The sequence below is a fragment of the Typopeltis vanoorti genome, chromosome 25 (genome assembly GCF_054136105.1).
Source record: "Typopeltis vanoorti isolate ZY-2024b chromosome 25, IOZ_Tvanoo_1.0, whole genome shotgun sequence".
In the NCBI taxonomy this organism is placed as follows: Eukaryota; Metazoa; Arthropoda; class Arachnida; order Uropygi; family Thelyphonidae; genus Typopeltis; species Typopeltis vanoorti.
Window position 1 is genome coordinate 9886306 of NC_143573.1, and position 13285 is coordinate 9899590.

At 34.1% G+C, this 13285-nt stretch overlaps 1 protein-coding gene across 4 annotated transcripts in view; it reads left to right on the forward strand.

Moving 5' to 3' along the window:
* Window positions 1–13285, forward strand: part of LOC150092525 (liprin-beta-1-like) — a 494640-nt gene that overhangs the window by 333081 nt on the left and 148274 nt on the right. For all 4 annotated transcript variants that reach the window (XM_090414366.1, XM_090414364.1, XM_090414365.1 and 1 more), the window contains one exon: window positions 6625–6754. In XM_090414366.1, coding sequence (XP_090270492.1) covers window positions 6625–6754 — 130 coding nt within the window. The remainder of the gene's footprint in view (window positions 1–6624; window positions 6755–13285) is intronic.

Here is a 13285-nt window from a genome sequence, read left to right on the forward strand (position 1 = left end):
TTTAATTTCTTCTTTCTTCTCTGTAATTGCCTTTTTCAAGATCATCACCTCATCAAACAGTTCAGTTTCATTGATTTTTGTGTTTGGGCAGACCTCTTCAATAGTTGTTACACTTTTCTGCACACTTTTCCAACTGAGACTGGCTTCTGGATTCTTCAATAAAATCCAAGACAAACTTTCAAAAGTAAGAGTGTCAGAAGACCATTCTTGGATGTATTCTATACAGGTGTTATAAAATTCATTTTTATAATTACCATAATTATTCTTCAGTGACGAGCCCATCTTCAATTAATGCCTTCAGTAAGGACTGTTCTTTCCTTGTTGCAAAATCATTATCTCATCTCTGCTGAAGTTTCTCTAAGAGACTTTCAATAATGGATTTTGCTTCAGCAAGAGTGACTTTCTCACCTTCAATTGCACAAATTGTTGCATGAAACATTTCAGATCGGCATTCTAGAAATGTGGCTATTAGCTCTGAAACTGGATTACTAAAGAAATTTTTTAGAAGCAATGGTGGTTTATCAAGTGAAAGAACACATGATTTGAGAACTTCGTACATCTCATTCATCCTTTTGAGAGTAGGGTACAGAAACAACCATCGTGTTTTTGACTGCCCTAACATTGTCTTGTACTCAGTATTTAAAAAGTCACAAAAACCTTTGAGTGTATGCACTCTAACAGTATAGATATAAAAATGCTGATATAATTTTTCAATGACAGCTTGAATGTCCATGGGCAATGTATCAGCTGCACGTTGTATAGCATTATTTATGATATGGGATGAACAGTCAACTCCTATCAATGTATGATTCAATTTCGATTTCAATTTATGAAAAACATTGTTCTTTCCTCTTCTGGAACTTCCACCAAAATTTGTATTAGTATTATCTGCTGACAAGGCAACAACTTTCTTTTCAATATTCCACTTTGTCACTAGTTGCCATCCATATTCTGTAAGTTAGTCTGCAGTTTCACATGGTAAATCTAAAAACTCTAGAACCATAAATCTAAAAACTCTAGAATCATGGCCTCTTCTGGTATGAAGTATCGAACTAGAACTGGAACTATTTTCAAAACACCGTGGTTAGAACTGTCTATCATTAGTGACACATAATTAGCTTTTTCAAGTTTGTTTCTGAAAACAGCCATTGCATAAGTTGATAATACACTCACAATTATAGGTTGAGTCTTCTTTTGACTGCAAGTGAACTTTTTGTCATATAGTTTCCGGATTATTTTCGACGTGCAGTCCATCGAACTGAAACTCTGGTTGTGCATGCATACATGATATGCAAATGTAGCTTCATCAGCTGCAAGATTTCTTTCCATTTCACGCATTGTTTTTTTAGAAAATAATCTGACACTTTACTACTTACACTTGCATTTTCTGCTAATTTGTGTCTCTTCGTAGCGATGTGCTGCGTGATGTCTGACCGACCACCGTGTTGTATGCTGAATATTGCATTACATTGTGCACATTTCACTTTCTCGTCGACTTTGCCATCACAATTACATGGTATAATAAAAGGGTATTCGGTCCCTAGCTTTTCTGTGAGAACACACTTTCTCTTCGGCATTTTAAAGGCATATAAAATAATAAAACTAATTACGTTTCATAACAGATCTGTGTCATATCAAATAAGCCATGCTTAGTTATTACAACTTCCACTAGTTGCACTATTCTTGCAACATGTCAATATTGTCAATTGATAAGACAATTTTATGATCAATAGCTAATATCGATTTCTTGGCAATTACGTGTTTTATGCTTAAGAATGGGAATATTAAATACAAATCCACAAATAATGGGACAATTCTGCGTCCCGAAGAGTTTTATCGGGACGCCAGGACACAAACTCGTAATAAGGGACAATCCCGTAAAATACGGGACGTATACGAACCCTACCCATCAGTTTTACATTGTGGAAGCCATGACAATCTTTCACTTTTAGGAACCATCTATCACTAAGTTTATCCTTTCTTTTAGTGTTATTACACGGTGATCAGCATTCATTTTAGAAATTATGGACCTTACAACTGTGTTATAAATTATTATTATTATTACAGGCAACTCCAAGGAGTCGATCGACTCATCGAGGGAGGCCCTAACATCATGTCAAGAACAACTATTCAACATTCACACAGTATCTATCATACCTCGCCTTGAACTCATTCACAGTCATAGCACCCACAACAGACTCTGGCAGCTTATTCAACACTCTCCAAGTAAAAAACCTAGCTCTAACACCCTTGCTAACCACACTCTTGCCCAGCTTCCATGTATGGCCCCTAGTCTTCCCACATCCAGTCCTATTCTCAAAAATATCTTCTGAATTAATCTTATAGAAACCCTTCAGTAATTTGAATGTCTTAATCATATCACCCCTTTTCCACCAATCAACCAATTTTTGCAACCCACAAATCTTCAACCTGTTCTCATAAGGTTCATTCCATACACCTGCTATCATCTTGGTCACTCGTCTCTGGATCCTCTCCACCTCCTCCCCATCAAGAAGAAACCCTGGCACCCATATCTGGGCACAGTAGTCTAGATGGGGTCTTATCATGGCTCGATACAGAGGAAAATAACCTGCTTGTCTCTGCTTGTTAAAGTATTTTTCAGCATCCAAGTGATTTGATGAGCTGATTTAGCCACTTTTGCGATGTGCTCCCTAAACTTCAACTCCCTATCCACCAACATTCCCAAATCCCTGGCCTCATCAATCTCCTGGAGTATGGTTCCACCAATGTGATATACTGCTGCTAATCTTTTCACCCCAAAATGCATGACCTTACACTTTGCCACATTAAATTGACATCCATTCTCCTTAGCTCAGTCCTCCAAACTATCCAAATCATCCTGCAAAATTTTGACATCCTGTGCACTCACTATTGCTCTACCCAACTTTGCATCATCAGCAAACAAATGAACACTTCCTCTCAGATCCTTTCCTATATTATTAATGAACAAATTGAACTATATCCATGCCCATGCTGCAGTTTACTGATTAGAATTCCATGTGGTATCCTGTCAAAGGCCTTAGCAAGGTCCAGTAGAATCACTCTAAACCCATTACCCTTATCCAGCTCAGCCATCACTGTGTTATAAAACGTGAGCAAGTTACCGAGGCATGATCTACCTTCGCATAACCATGCTGTCCCCCATATAGTATCCCATTTTCACCTATCCAAAAAACTCTTTTAAATAACTCTTTTAATATCCTGATGTTTCGATCTTCATATTAAGATCATCATCTGGAGCATATACAAATATACAGGACAAGTTAAGTTGCATTAGATACAGTAAGCGAGAGAAACTATGAATTGATCACAAATTATTCTACTGGCATGACCTCTAGTGAAAAAAAAAATTAATTATAAACTACATCAAGCTAAATTCTATTTATGATAACATGAATAAACATTCTTTCTTACAGATAGTTTTCTTTCAATAACAATGATGTCCTATTTTCAGCATTACAATTGTTATTTTTGATTTAGGATCCTGGATTTTCTACATTCCTGTTTATAGTTGCTCTTAGAGAGGAAGGTTCCGTGGGTCAAATATATGCCTTCCATATGTTTGGATTTTTAGAACATCATTATTGTTCAGATTGGGGTGGTTGGTAATAATATCACAGGCTTCCTTAAATTTGCATTCATACCATGTTTTGGTGTCATAGAGACAACTAGTGCTTTTCCAGTCAATTCTATGTAAGGTATTCAGGGCATGATCAGAAAGGCCAGCTTCACCATAATTATTGTATTTAATGTGTCATTTATGTTCTTTTTGTCTGATAGGAATTGTGCATCCTGTTTCTCCTATATATGGTATGGTATGTTACAGGTGCAATAAATATGGTATACTCCAGGGTGGGCCAGTGAAGGGAGTATGTCTTTGGATGAGTTGAGTAAGCTTTTTAATTTTGCAGGAGGTTTAAAGGTGGCTTTGAGGTTGTATTTTTGTAGTATTCTGTTTATTTTATTTGATGTCCCTTTAATGTAATGAATGGTTATAGTTTTATTGTAGTCTGGTTTGTCTTTGTTTTTTTATTGAGGGCTTGTAGAGAATTTTGTTAATAGTGTTTTGGCTGTACCCATTTTTTTGAAAAGTATTGCTGATAACTTTAAATTCATCTTTCAGTGCCTTTTCACTGGAACATATCTTTAGAGCCCTGTTTTTTAGGGTATTGATGACACCTAGTTTTTGTGTTGGGTGGTGGTAGGAGTTTATGTGTATATGTTGGCCAGTATGAGTTGGTTTCTGGTAAACAGTGCAGGAAAGATTGCCAGAAGGAAGACATGTGTTCTGTTTTTCAATCTCAGTTGTGAACTGTATGCGTTTGTGTTGTTTATTTAGGTGGCTAAGGAATGTGTCTTGTGTCTGGCAGCCATAGGACCAGATCACAAAAACATCGTCAACGTATCTAAGCCAGACTTTGGGTTTTAAAGGAGAGGAACCTAAAGCAAGTTGCTCAAAATGCTCCATATAAAAGTTAGCAGTGGGTGGGGGGGATAATGGCAAACACATGACTGTGCCTTCTCTTTGTAGGTAGAAAGCACTTTGCCATACAAAATAACCAGAATGCAATACATGTGCAAAGAGTGCCATGATATCCGGAGGGAATTTGTTCTGTAAAAGAAGGATTGTGTCATTGATTGGGATATTTGTAAAGAGGACAGATACGTCAAAACTGACTAATAAATCATCTTTTTCTAATGTAATGTCTTTGATGATGTTTATGAAGTGTTGTGTGTTTTTGATATAGGAGGAGGAATAACCTACCAACTCCTTGAATGTTGCTGCTAATTTCTTGGCTAAGCAATAATTCAGGCTATCTATCGATAATTTGGGCTATGTCTGTAATGTAACTTAGCTTGTCCTGTATATTTGTATATGCTCCAGATGATGATCTTAATAAGAAGATCGAAACATCGGGATATTAAAAGAGTTATTTATAACATGGTTGTAAAGTCCATAATTTATAAAATGAATCACTAGGTTTAAATATTTAGTCTGAAGAACATCACTTTTAAGAACTCATAAATGTTTCAGAATTTTTCTGAAATCACTTCAGTTGAAACAGGAATGCTTCCTTTTATTTTTGATGCTCAATTCACAAACCTAGAATATCCATTTTTTCCATAATTGCTGGTCAAATTAAAGAAACTCAAGCTATGTTTTCATACACATGGCATTTTTACATGATTTTTTTTAAAAATTTTATTTTTTCAGTATTGTTTCTGATGATACAGAGTGTTGATTAACCAAGTCCAGTCACAAATTTTATATCCTTCATTTTTTTTCCCTTCATCCTCATATCTTTTCTCACAATAACAAAATTTTCTCTGAAGATTATCAGAATTGATATTGCAGAGTTTACTGAATTGGGGGGGGGGGGGGAGGGAGGTGAGAAGAATTCCATATACAAAACAGATAAATTTAATTCTAAATGTAAGCAGTGTAGAAATAACTCTGACCAATGCTTAAGTTTTGCCAACACTGTTTTCTAATAAATGTTTATAAACTTTTATGTACACAAAACTGGTACACACAAGTTGTCAGAACTAGTTGCCAAAATAGAAATTTCTAAAAACTATAAAATATCTTTATATGATATTTTTATATCATTATATTTATATCTTTTTATCATTTCCTGATATAAAGCAGTAAACAAATTAATTCAGAGTATGTAAAGGCTTTTTTATGTGATGAATCTCAACTTTTCAGACTTTGAAGTTATTCTTGTTATCAAAATGCATTAGTTAGTTTTAGTTTGAATTAGTGCTGTGAGGTAATGAGGTAACAGTTGTCTCGGAATCCTTTTCTAGAGATCATTTATATTCTTATTAATGCTTCTTTTTGGCAGGTTGGTGGTCTCACTCTAGATAATGACAAATCATCTATCTCCTAAATTGTACCAGTCTTTTACTTAAGTGTAGTTGCTTATGAAATGCTGACACCATTGTAATAATAGCAATTTTCACAAACATCCATAGATACAGCTTGAGAGGTGTATTGATATATATTGATACGTTGACATGAATGATATTAAATTTCTTTTTTGTTGCTGTTTCAGCATTTAGGGTATTAATTTAGAAAAGAAGTTGTATGATATACAGAAGCATAAAAATTATTAAGGGGATTTTATAGGATAGATGCAGAAGAGATTTTTTTATGTGTTAGGAGGGAAGTGGAAACAGAGACTCTCAGAAGTTGAAAAATTGTGTAGTTAACAAGGGGATATGAGTAATTTTGATAAGGAGGGTGGGATGATTTGAATGGATTATCAAAGGAAATTGTGAGTTAATTTTCAGTGAATAAGTTTAAGGAGAATTATGATAGACATAATAAATAATAGTTAATGCGGAACACACATTCATACTTCATAGAGATACCTAAATAGTAATACTAACTTAGCATAAAATAACTATGAACTTAAATAAACAGGTGGAAAAATGATTTACCTTAAAGGGACAGAACATAGAGGTATCTGATGATTTTTTTTCTCCATTATTTAAACTTTCTTCATATTATCAGTTCTTTGGATTTATATTTTGCATTTATATATGATTTGATTAGTTTCATTGTTTTAATATAATTGGTATATTTGTATTTAATAGCACAAGAAGAAAATGTAATACCACCATTAGATTTGGATGGTTCTCATTCAGCTTTGTCTCTACCAGTTAATGTTCAACCACCAGTTACACCAAAAGAAAAAAACAAAGGATTCAAGAAGATATTTGGAAAGTGAGTTAGGTTTACAATATTTCAAACCTCTGAGGGGGGCTTCTTGTTTGGTGGTTCTTGTGTGTGTGTATGTGCGCGCGCGCACACACACACACACACACACACATATATATGTGTGTGTGTGTTACTGTCTTACTTTGGCCAAACAGGCAAGACAGCGAATATCAGAATTTCGGAACACAAGGACTACATCCGTTTTCACAAATACAGTCATTCTGGGCTTGCGGACCATGCTCTGGATACACGACACAGAATATGGTGGAAGAAAGCTACAGTGATACACCGTAGCAAATACAAATTTGAAAGACTCTTTATGGAATCAGCCTCAGCCCTAAGAAATTCTCCAAACCTCAACAAATTTGGTTGTATGCGACTGCCCCAAATTTGGGAGGCCTACATCCGCAGACCTTCAGCCCAACGGCCAAGAACACCTACTTAGCCTGCTAGAGGGCACCATCAGGACTGTTAGGAGAATAATAGCTTCATCTCTTCATTCCCAGTTTCTGTGTTGCAGTGCCTATGTGCACGTAACTTTTTTGTAAGTTCCTTTAGAAAATGGCAACATGACGTTTCCGAAATATCGGAAAATATTTATTAAAGTTTAATCTAATTTATATCCTTAACTACGTTGTTCTATTCCTTAAGTGTTTTAATAATAACATATATATATATATATTCATACACACAGGGAATGAAAAAAATACATGATTTATATTTTTATGCCAAAGTAACCATAAAGATTATTCTATTTTTATGGAACCAATGATTTTTTTATTACATTAACTAATATAATTGCTTTAGGAGATAATCTGCCTACAGATGACACTGTCATTATGCAATGTCTGATGTTCAGTCAGAGGTGTTGGCATTTGGAGAGCAATAGAGACAGCAGATGAATTTGACAAAATGAAGTAGAATTCTTTTTAGCCAAAGAAGGTCAAAATTGGGAGATTACAGGTTGGGTAACCTCTGGCATGGTATGCCAGAGCAAACATATGCACAAATTCTACCTCTGAGGCAAAAGGAATCAATGAGTGTGTAATTGGAAATGCAGAGATGAGTAATATTTGAGGAGATTTGTCAGGAAAAGCTGGTGAGATTTTAGGAACTGGAGGAGAAAAAGTGAACATCACTAATGTTGGATCTGTATATTTTTGAAATGGATCTATGAAGTTTCTATTGACCACACGGATCCCACACATTTCCTGTGAAGTGTTTGGGTTCAGGTTTCCACAATGGTTATTTTCAGAATTTGATTTTCTCAATAGCATTCTTTTTTTAATTGATTGTACTTGCTTCATATCCACTTTGACATTTCTCTTCCAGTTCTTGTCATAGTCATCACCTTTTGTTCTTGCTTCATGTTGTTTTCAGATCTGGCTATTCTCTTATGTGTGATTGGGGGGCAGGGGAAATTGTTCCTTCCAACTTGTTGTTCATAGCCTGTATGAATGCAGACCTGTTTGTTTGGCTGGTTTTAACCAGAACTGAGGTTTAGGAACTGTTTAACAGAGAGGAGGCATAGGGAATAGAAAAGTGACTAGCTGAGTTGTCAGGAGTATGAATGCTGACAATCTCAGTTTTGCCTGAAACAAGTTTGTTCTCCAACAAGCTTGGTTCAGCCAGACTGAGAGTGTCAAATAGTTGAGAAATTATGTGAATATCACAAGGATTTCTATTTAAGTTTTGTAGATCTAGAAAAGGCATGTGAGAACGTTCTAAGAGAAATGCCATTCAGAATGCGAGAATTATACTGTGTAAATGGATTATATTTATTGATTATTGAGTTGTAAGTCAGCAGTTTGAATTGAGGTAGGTATATAGGAAGATGGTTTGATGTTAAATCAAACCATCTATTATTCAGCATCTGTATGGATCACATTATAAAGGAAAGTGGCACTGAACCTGATATGAAAATTGGAGATGTTAATCTCAGCTCTTTACTTTATGGAGATGATGTTATATTTGTAAATACCATCTGCAGGATTCCCTAATTAAATTTGAATATCTGCAGTAATAAATATGGAATGAAAAAAATCATACTACAAAGTTAAAAATTAATGTAGAAAACAAAATTATAGAACAAGTTAAATGTTATACTTATTTAGGATGCTTAATTACAGAGGATTGAAAAATGAAAAGTGAGATTAGGATAAGAATAGAAATTGCAAAATCAACTTTCAACAGATTGAAGAATATGTTAACATCAAGAGAAATAAGCAAACAAATTAGATTAAGAATGATTAAATGCTTTATTTGGTCTACTTTTTTTTTCTATGGAGAAGAAACATGGACAGTAAACAAGGAAGAGTGGAATTGATGCTTTTGAGATGTGAACATACAGAAGAGCATTGAAGATCTTATGGATTCAGAAGAAGAGAAAGGAAGATGTTTTGAATACTAAATTGGAACTAATAAAGCACATACAAAAAAGAAAAATATCATATACGGGTCATATTGTGAGTCATCAAAATCTTCATAAAGATTAATTAGAAAGAAGAATTGAAGGTAAGCAAAAGAAAGTAAGACAGCAACACACACACACACGCACACATATGGTTCAAAAATGTAAAGGACTGTCTGGGTATAAACTATATAGAGAGAAGCCCCAAGAGAGAAATCATTGGAGATCTATAATAGCCAACCTCCTGGATAGATGTTGACTATTATGGATTTTCAATTATTTCTATACTATGACTATAGTTACTCCTTCCTTTCTCTGATTATTGATTTCCAGCTATTTTATCCAGGCAAGACATTCTTGGATGCACTTGATGTCATCAATATTCTTGCCTATTTTCATTATGTTTGTGTTTTGTTGTGTATTTTCATACTAAATTCATTACAGTGGTTATTTAGTTAAGTTGTGGAATCTTGCAAGCTTCCACTGGATTTGTTTAGGAATACATCATCATATATATAAAAATAATGAGAATATAAATATTGAAATTGGGCCCAATGCCACTTTTCTTCATAATGCAAACCCTAGATGATGAATAAGAGTTGAGATAAGGCATACTTTTGCCTCCCACTTGATTGAACATCAAGCCATCTTCATGTTCCTCCTTCAGTGCTAACTGCTGATTTTCAACTCACATAGAGACTATGTATAGCTCATAATTTACACTATATAACTGTAGTGTTTTGAACAGCTTTTCTCTTAATACCCTGTCATATGACCTTTCAAGATCTACAAAACTAAATATAGATCCTTGTTATAATCCTGTGATTTCTCACATTTCTCTTAAAGAAAATCTGATCTGACCTCTATTTGTCCTGAGCTGATTTTCCTCCATAAAATTTTTTTAGTCTCTTTTCAATTATGTTTTCGTAAATCTTACCTGGAATACTCAGGTAAGGAAATTTCTCTGTAATTCTCATATTCAGTTTTATTTCTGTTTTAATAGATGAGTGCACTGAGAGCTGTACTCCATTCATCTCGTTTTTAACTCTCTGACTATACTTTCTGAATTATGCAGTGTAGCCACTGTAAAACTTTTGTGCCTCCATATTTGAACATTTCTGGTTGAATATCATCATTCCACTTTCAGGTTTTAGATGGCTTGTTTTGCATCATCTATCTGTTATGTTCTTCTGGTTGCATTCCTTTTGGCTGTTTTCTACCACTGTTCTGTTCACTTCTTGTTTCATTCAGTAATCTTTCAAAGTAATTACTCCAGACAACTATAATATCTTTATCTGCAGTATTCTTGACCTTTCATCTCTGTTTCCTTTTACACTACTTTTTTCCTCTTAATCAGTTTTTTTTTTTTCAATTGCCTCCAGAATATTTTCCACATTCCTGACATTTATCTTCTATATTCTTATCAAAGTCCTCTGATGGCTATTTTTTTTTGGCTGCTTTTATACATTTCTTTGCTTTCTTATATTTTTTTCTGTATTCTCTCTACGAGCACGTGCATTTACCTGCTAGGTACTTTGGGTATTCTTTCTTATTTTCCGTGGCTGTCCTGGTAGACATCTTCATTGCATGCCACCCTAGCTAAATCAGTCAATGGTTTCAGTTTCCACTGAGAGTCCAAGGTTTGGTTTTTGCTTTCAAGCCATTATTTTTTCTTCAATACTGCTTGTATAGTCAAGTCTACAATTTGTCTCTAAAAGCTACTCAACTTTGTTTATTTTTAAAACTTGCTTATATATTGTTCCTTTCCATGTGATATTCATTTTTATTCTACTTAAAACTAAATGGTGGTTTCTTTTAATTTCAAACTTTTAATGAGACTTTCTTATGTTGTCTTCGCTTCATGTGAATTTGTACACATCACCTTTGTGTTGGAATATGGTATTATTAATGACCAGACCATGTTCTGAAGAGAAATCCAGCAGGTACATACCATTCATCTTAGCTTTTCTCCAGATTTTCTGATACTTTTCTGTTGTGTGGTATTCATTTCCTATGTTGCTGTTAAGATCTCCAACAATGACTGGTGTGTGTGTGTGTACGCGTGCACGCACGCATGCACATGCTACCTTTTCTAGTCAAAAATTCCTTCACTGCTTCATTAGTAGAGCCTTCTGTAGCACTCAAAATATTTGTCTTTTATTTAAAAGCATAAATAAAACTAATTTTCTAATTCTTCATTTTGATGTTAATTGCCTGCAATTCAAGAAGATTATCTTTGTGTTTAGTGTAGAATACTATGGCTACTCCTTACTCCTTCCTTTCCCTTATTATTATTTTGCCTGAATATAACATTTATTAACAGTTATATATTAATAAAATATAACATATATTTAATAATATTACTTATCATGAAATAAACAAACTAAAATAAACATGTGATTTTATAACATATAACATTTTATAACATGTAATGGTCACTTGTTTTTATCTTTGTTTCAGTAGCACCAGTTATGTTGACCTGGTGCACTTCTAGTTCTTCTGTCAGTTCCACTTCTTTTGTATTGATTTTCTGTTGATTGTGATTTGGTGTTTGTATTCCAGTAGCCAACTCTTCATTGTTTTTCCTAGTTCATTGATGTAAACAGCACAGGCCTTGTTCAACTGTGTGACACCCTCAGACAACCTGAAATGCCATCATATTGTACCATCATTTTGTTTTTGTTCAAGTCTTTAAGAATACAGTTTGGTCTGCTAAATTCCAAATTGTCAGCTCATCTTCATTTGTTCAATTACCATGTAGATACCCTGACTGGCTGCACCATGAGAAGGTAAGGATTTAACAACAGTTCAGAAGCAGTGGTCAGTTCTCCACATTCCTTGAAAGGCTGTGGAGAAGCCTCCTCCTCTTAAAGCTTGAAAGGCTTTAACCCTTAAGTGAGCCTGTTATGAATTTCTGTTAGAGTATAACATCATCTGAAAAAAGCTGGGATTATTTTCTCCAGTTTTGATATTTGCCTAATGCCATTTTCCTTCATAATGTGATCCATATAGATGATGAATACCAGTGATAATAATGTGCAACTGGTTCATAACTGATTTTGCCTCAAACCATCTCTGTGATTTGAAACAAAATCAGGTTAAAACTCAAACGTAGCTTGTCTGTTGCTAGATATAAGGTACCATTTATGTCATATAACTGTAATCAACAATGTCTTGGCCAAATCAAACTCACCAGTGCCAAAAAAACTTGCCCACCTTATTCCTGCATACTTTTGGCATTCTTTTAATGACTAGACCATTCCAGTCACTCACTCACTCACCTGAAATACTACATTCATCTTTCTTAGAAATTCTCATATTCATTCTTCACTCATTCACATTTTTTCACCTAAATAGCACTAGCCTCATTTTTTCATAAAGATTCTTTTACTGACTAACACTTTCTCTAGATACTGAACTTCAAATCCATTCTAGTACAGTCTGTCATTCAGGAGGACTGTTATTGTAGGGGGTGTGGTATGCATTTTGACCATACGTCCAGAAATTGCATTTCATTCCTCCAAAACCCACATGCCAACAGGCTTGCAATCTTTAATCACTTATTTCTCTTTTCATATCTTCTCTCATTCTGCGCTTGGCAACACATTTCAAATTCTTCAATACCTACTTTCATATTTGAAATTATGGATTCTACAACCATGTTAAAATAACTCTTTTTATTATCCCTACATTTCGATCTTCATATCAAGATCATCATCTGGAGCATACATAAATATACAAGATAAGCTGTGTTACATTTCAAACCGTAAGCTAGAGAAACAATGATTTGATCACATGCTACTTACTGGCATGACCTCTAGTGAAAAATAAAATAAAATAATTTACATCAAACTAGATTTAATTTATGATTACATGAATAAACATTCTTGCTTACAGATGGTTTTCCTTCCAGTAACAGTGATGTCCTATTTCTATTATTACAATTGTTATTTTTGATTTAAAAAAAAATAAAAAAATAAAAATAATAAATTATTTACAAATTACAACATGAATAAACATTCTTTCTTATAGATTTTTTCTTTAACAGTGATGTCCTATTTTTTTAGTATTAAAGTTATTTTAGATTTAGGATCCTGGATTTTCTACAGTCCTGTTTATAGTTGTTC